The sequence below is a fragment of the Electrophorus electricus genome, chromosome 26 (assembly GCF_041902795.1).
Source record: "Electrophorus electricus isolate QZ-2024a chromosome 26, ASM4190279v1, whole genome shotgun sequence".
NCBI lineage: Eukaryota > Metazoa > Chordata > Actinopteri > Gymnotiformes > Gymnotidae > Electrophorus > Electrophorus electricus.
In genome coordinates this window covers 8,612,352-8,619,172 of record NC_137522.1, presented here as the reverse complement: position 1 = coordinate 8,619,172, position 6,821 = coordinate 8,612,352, and the positions used below count along the sequence as shown (strand labels likewise).

The 6,821-nt window shown below is 41.2% G+C and overlaps 1 protein-coding gene across 16 annotated transcripts in view; it reads left to right on the top strand.

The window, feature by feature from the left end:
* The first annotated feature begins 748 nt into the window (after positions 1-748).
* The window catches only part of cirbpb (cold inducible RNA binding protein b), a 59,868-nt gene continuing 53,795 nt past the window's right edge, over positions 749-6,821 (top strand). For 14 of the 16 annotated variants that reach the window (XR_014120016.1, XR_014120017.1, XR_014120013.1 and 11 more), the window contains exons 1-7: positions 749-860; positions 1,738-1,837; positions 1,930-2,036; positions 2,158-2,272; positions 3,044-3,317; positions 3,418-3,479; positions 5,708-5,780. Coding sequence is in view for 2 of the 16 variants with exons in the window: in XM_027008138.3 (XP_026863939.2) it covers positions 1,738-1,837; positions 1,930-2,036; positions 2,158-2,272; positions 3,044-3,317; positions 3,418-3,479; positions 3,853-3,866 (672 nt within the window). In the remaining 14 variants the exon portion in view is untranslated. Of the gene's footprint in view, positions 861-1,737; positions 1,838-1,929; positions 2,037-2,157; positions 2,273-3,043; positions 3,318-3,417; positions 3,480-3,852; positions 4,761-5,707; positions 5,781-6,821 lie in introns of those variants that run through there. The other 2 variants (XM_081708085.1, XM_027008138.3) reach the window with 2 other exon arrangements.

Genomic DNA, 6,821 nt, shown 5'->3' with positions numbered 1-6,821 from the left:
CACAGGATAAGAGCTTCACAGAGCGACCAGCCCACTCACTTCATACCAGCCAGCACATCACAGCTGCTGACAAGCGTCATCAGGTAGACGCTGCACTTCATCAGTGTTTAGCTGAATTAAGCCCACGACACCTGTAGAAGGTTCAGCGGAGAAGTCTATATATTTCATGAATAACATGAAGACCAGGTGATACCTGGAGATTTTGTATATCTATATATAATGCATATTCCATCCATCCATCCATCCTGGGATGTTGGAGCCACTCCTCCAGCTTAGGAGTCACAGTCCCACAGACAACCTTGCACATTATTGATCTATTAATTCATAGATAGATATATTCAATAAAATGCAAACCTGTTTGGTCTCTTTTTGACTTTATAGTTTGGATATATCAAACACTGGTCCTATAGTGCACAGACTGGTCGTTTTTGTCGAGGCCAGCACATATTTCTCAGTCCTCTTTCTCAAAGTAAACTGATTTAACTCATCAGTAAATTACCAGGTTTAATGGATGCAAGGAATTTTGTGTGTAGTTGTTACTGTTGCTGTTTACTTTGTTGTGTTTTGTTTAGATTTTTGAACAGGGGGAATCATTATAAACTGCTGGACGCTGTCCCTCTGGGGCTAGATTTTCACGTCTGTTCATTAAAGCCAAAAATGTGAGCTGGATCCTCCGTAGGCCTGCACTTTCCTTTCAACGTTCACTAGATGGCAGTATAGTGAAGGTATAGTAGCGAATGACACTCCCTTCCGTTCATATTCATGAGCGGTTCTTATAAAGTGGCTCCATTTTACATCCAAGCTCTCTCATTCACATTCAGCAGCTGCGTGTGTTGTTGGTTCTCGAGTATATCAGAAAGGTAACCGCTTTTATTTACTTGAAAACGGAGCTTTACGGAATGCGTTCTGTAATTTACATTTTTAATAATATATTTTGTTGTATGTGGATGGTTGTAGTGAGCAATGATAGTTAAAATGGCTAATGGCTTTTTAAAATTCCTAAGCTAGCTATTGCTTTACGGTTGTAGCATTAGCATTCAATGCAGGGATAGCATTGATCAGTATTGGTATAGGTATACTAGGTATACAAATATCTAGTTAACCATAAAATTAGAGATCTTTAGGTAAAGGTTTTTGTATAGAAATCGATTATGGCTATGGCGTTCCTAGATCTCGTTGGGTGGCTGGCTAGCTTGGCTGACTAACGCGAGCTAGCTTGCAGCATTCGTGCTGTGCTTTGTTCTGAAAGATTTGACGACCGATAATCTTTCGGTTTCCTATAGTCTAGTTTCCTGGACTGGGCGAGATTGCATTGAATTTGTGCAGTGTCTCTGGCTTCTTCACGCTGTTAAAATGTCGTCAATCTCGCAATATAACCACTTTTAATAGCGCATAGACGTGTTTGTTCGTCGAAACGGTGGGGCTCCTTTTTGGAAAATGGCTGCGTCACTCCTGGCTGACTAGCTAGCCGGCCTGGCTAACGCGCGTGCAGAAAATGGCGTTTCCTTACGTGGCTAGCTAGCTATGCTAACACGGTTAGCATTGCGAACGCGGGAACTTTCAGTACTCTCTTCTCCCCCTCCTCACGACTGGTTGAGATTCGTTTATTAACAAGAACGGCGTTCAAACTTGTCTAGATTTGTAGCTGCGCAAGTTCAGCGCCTTTCTGCTTTTGCCTGTGTTTTGGCTTTGGGAGCTTTGGCTAACGAATGTTTTTGTTCCCGCTGGTTGTTAAAGATGTCTGACGAGGGGAAGCTCTTCATCGGTGGCCTGAGCTATGAAACCACCGAGCAGTCATTGGAGGATGCTTTTTCCAAGTATGGAACCATCGCCAAAGGTTCGTTAGCCATCTCCAATAACACACATTCCCGTCGTTTACTACTTCATTCTGTAGTTTTTTTTTTAATTCGTTGCCACATCGCACTCTAGTCGACATCATCAGAGATCGTGAGACGGACCGATCTAGGGGCTTCGGGTTTGTTACGTTTGAAAATCCGGATGACGCCAAGGACGCGATGGCTGCGATGAATGGGAAGGTAAGTTGCTGTGATTCTTCTCTCCGATGCTTTTAAAAAGGGAGTGAAAACCAGTTGGTCATAGACGATGCTATAACATATTTTTGTGTGTTTTGTTTTTTTTTGTACTTTCTTCACCCAGTCTGTCGATGGTCGAATGATTCGCGTTGATGAAGCTGGCAAGTCTGGAGGAAGGTCTGGTGGCTTCAGAGGGTCTGGTGGCGGCCGGGGCTTTTTCAGAGGAGGCAGAGGACGAGGTAGGATTTTCTAAGTGGAGGAACTTTAGAGCTGCGTGAGGCATCCAAAGTTAAGAACTTAAGTGTTGGTGTAGCAAATGATTTGATTCTGTAACATTTGATGCATTTGTCACTGAGCATAATCTGACTGTTCTGCATATGAAAGTCCAATTGCAAATGCTAATTGGACATTGGTGGGCAAGATGGAGGCAGCATAACTCTGCTAGGTAGCATGGCTACTCCAAAAGGCATTCTCTTGCATCTATGAGTTATGGGGGAATTACTCTTACTCAGAACTTCATCCAGACAGGGTATCATTAGTACTGCTAGAGCCACACATTTTCCTAGAGGGTCATCAATTTAATTACATAAGTCTTTGGAGTATTTAGTTTGTTATATAGTGATTTTATGTGCTTTTATTTAGCAAGATTCCATTCCAATAAACAACAAATTTCGGGGTCGTGGTTTTTTGGGGTTTTTTTGTTCAATACAATACACCAAGTTAAGACAATGGGAGGATGTGGTGACTGTCACCCTGTTGAATGTGATGGGGTCACTTCAGGCAGGTTAAACGGGTGTTCTAGCTGCTATGCCAGGGAGCAGGCTTTTTGGTCGTGGTACGTTCCTCTCTGCCCTCCACCATTGCCGCAGATTTATATTGGGTTTATGCCAAGATATTGTTGTACAGAATTGGTGATGCTACATATGGTATCAATATGTGCATAATTTGATATTAATGGCCATATTACTTTGACTCAAGTTGGTATTAAGTTTGATGTCCTTTCTGTCCAGGAGGTGGATATGGCGGTGATAGAGGTTATGGAGGAGACCGTGGCTATGGAGGTGGCGACAGGAGCTATGGGAGTGGGGAAAGGAGCTATGGGAGTGGGGACAGGAGCTATGGGGGTGGCGACAGGAGCTATGGTGGTGACCGCGGCTACGGCGGTGGTGAGCGGAGCTACGGAGGTGGTGAGCGCAGCTATGGCGGTGGTGACCGCAGCTATGGTGGCGGTTACTTCAACAGAAGTGCGGGCTACTCGGGTGGTGGAGGATACAGGGACAACAGGCAAGTGATCTGTCCATTTTTAATGGGGTTGGGATTGCCATCTTCGGTGGCTAAGTGCTACTCATTGGTTTTTCTAATGTAACTTCTCCCCTCGTTCCAGGAGCCAGGGTGGTTATGAGCGATCTTCAGGCGGCTCCTACAGAGACAGCTATGACAGCTATGGTAAGTACTTACATTCTGAATTGCTTGAATCAAATTCTTGGGTCTGAATTGATTGTAATTGCAAGGAAGGGGTTGAATCCATTCTGCCTTGGTCCACATACCTGTCCATGTGAACAGACATAAAATGCCACAATATGGAATCTACTAGAATGCCTAATCACACCCTGGAATGATGTAGAAGTTTAATTCCCAGGATTTTGGTGACTACCAGTATACCTGGGGTGTGCAAGTGACAAGTATGACAATTATGAGCAGTATCCTAAAGATCCTTGAAATTGTACAAAGGACCATCCCTTAGTGGTATCAGTTCATTGTGTGGAAAAGATGTCAAAATACTCCAGTGCCTTTATTCTTGCCTGCTTCTTGTCCTCAGCTACACACGAGTAAAAAAAAATTCCTGATTCCAAGACCATCCCTACGCTGGCTGTTCTTAAAAAAGATGTGCTCTTCGAAGAATCTTTTCCTTTTGTTTTTCTTTGAGTGTTTACTAGTTTTAATACTCTCCTACTTAAAAACAAACTGGCATCTTGCAGTCTTTTTTTAAATTGTTTATTTTCATGTTCAAATTCCTGCTCTTTGAGATGCTGTCAATCTTGGCCATTTAGATACTGTAAATGTTCAAGCACACATAGATTAACTGTACAGGTACCTTTTGTAATTGGACTTCATATGGGTTTTCTTTCTTTCTTTTTTTCTTTGTTTGTTTCTGTATTTAAATCTGTGATTTTTTGACACTTACGTTAAATCTCTGACCAGTTCAGCACAGCCTGATGGCTTCTAAGACCAATTGAAGTTAAACGTTTGACCAACATGCAGTAAAAGATAAACGGCTCTGAAAGACAGTTGTCGATGGAGCAGAATATTACTTTTATAAGTGAATCACCAGATACTCAAAAGAAGCTTGCCAAGCTGTGATGTGCTCTTGGGGTTGCCTGTAGCCACTGTTCTGTAATGCATTCCTTTAGTGAAGCAAGGTAGGCTTGCTAAATAGCCCCTGGCTCTAGCAGACCACCTTGGTATTGCTAAAGATTTGTAAATATTCAGTATCCAAAGAGTGAACTACTTATTGGCTGATGCCTCAGTTTAGGAGTTAATTGATCTCATGGCCCAAGGTACTTTACTCTTTGTAACTTTTAAAAGGAAAGTGGATGCAACTTTAAAATCAATCTCTTGATGTGAAGACTTTGTTTCCTGGGAAAGAAATGTGCTGTTTGTGTACCAACACTTTTTTCTTTTTTGTAAAAATTTGGCTTCATGAAGCCCATTAAAGAAATTGATGAACATGCTTTGTTATTGTGCCTTAAAATTTTAGTTAGGCTTAACTTTGGAAAGTGAGATTAATGTTTTGGTAGCTGAATTAGACAAGGCTGAAGTACATGTACGAGTGGGTGGAATGGGAATGAATTTAATTTGGGGATTTGAGGGTTGTTGTGCTTAGCAAGATAAAGCAGAAATTGCCTGGATTTTTATAAACAATGGTAAAGAGGATGGTCTTGCATAACTATAATTTAGTATTATAGCCAGCACTGTATAATGCTTCATTGCATCCAAGAGTTCTCTGCTAGCAATTTTGGGAAATCCACAATCCCCTTGGAGAATGAAGTGTTGTGCCTACCAACTCGAGAGTCCTCTGAGATGAAAGCTGCTCTCTTGACTAGGGCAATTGTGGAGATAGGCCTGTAATGTGAGGTAACGACTTTTGCTCTCCTGTACGCATCCTTCCAACAGTTTCATTATATTGTCCATCATATTTCCTCCAACGTAATACTCCAGTGTTCTTGTCTGCTAAGACCTTGTTATGGTCCCAGTTCTTAAGCTTCTGAAGAACTGTGTGACTGGTCAGTATTGTGCCCCTTTCCAACAGTGCATCATGCTAAAATGAAGAGAATGCAGTGTCCTACTTGGAATGTATAACTTCCAGGTTTTATTTTAAATATGTACATTTGGTCCCCCTGCTCTTCCATATTTTGAGAACTCCTAAAGCCCTTTCCATCAAACGAAATGCTGTCCTCCCATTGCTTCTTTGCCTTTCAAGGCACTGATGCTTGGGCTGAAGTGTCAGCCTCAGAACCTTTTGTCCTTTTTTTATTTTAAGAATTGCATTTTTCTGGTTCCTATTGTTACTTTTAGCTAATATGCTGCAGTTAAGTTGCTAATGCATGCCATTTAATTGATTTTAATGTTTCACCTGGATGCACATGTATATTGATCTTTCCCATATTTTTCAGGTTGAGGTCACTGGATGTAGAGGTCAAGCTGAGGTTCAGACCAACAGAGACTAATGCAGGATTTAAACTTCAGGTAAGCACAAATGGGTTGTGGAGGGAGTGTTCAATTTCTTCATCATTAAAAGGTTCAAACAGTACTTGTGTCCTGTTAATTCTCCATTAAAGGAACATTTTTACGTTTGTGGAATTTAGTTGATGCGTTTATCCAAAGCAACTTACAATTATCACAGAGTACAACAGCAATTTAAGGTTAAGGTTAAGGGTCTTGCTCAAGGGCCCAACAGTGGCAACTTGGCAGCGGTGGAGTTTGAACCAGCAACCTTCCGATTACAAATGAAGCACCTTACACTTGGACTAGATGTTCACAACAGTTTAGTTGTGACTGGCTTTACAATTGCTTATTCTATCAGTTATGGAAATTTTATGCCCAGTGGTAGTTTATTGACTTTGACCCTGTCTAACGCCATAACTATTTTAAACTCAATGCTGAACATTATGGCCTTCTGACCTCCTTTTAAAATAAAAATAAGTAACTGACTGCTCTCATACCTTTTTGTCCACGTGCACACTTTTGAGCATGAAAAATGAGATCTGATTTGATTGTAATGAGCCATTTAGCATGTAGGGTAATGTTTTGTGTAAATGGAGTAATTTTTTGGAGCTCATTGAAATATGATTTTAAAACTAGTTTGTCTGCCCTAATCTTAATTATTCAAAATTAATGATTAATCTGTGTTGGATGATTGGTTGCTGCTGTTCACTGCTCAGATTCTTTGTTAATTTCCTGACATGCCCTAGTAAAGCCATTAACCTTAATGAATGCATGCAAGACTACACAAATGATCTGTTAAGGTGGTTGACCACCAAAATGAGTCTAGATGCCATTTGCTAGCTCTGTAAAAAAGCTTGGTCTTTTTTGGGGGTTAGGGCCATCTGGCAGACTGATAACTGAACAAACTTTTCAGGTGTAATAATTCCATGCATGTAGCTCAATACTAAAACCTTAGCTCTGGTTTAATCAGAGCGCTTAAACACAGTACACTGCTCAAGAAGAGACCATCAAAGGCTGCTGGTGTCTGGGTGGGGTTTTAATCTAATTTTCTAATTGACCACC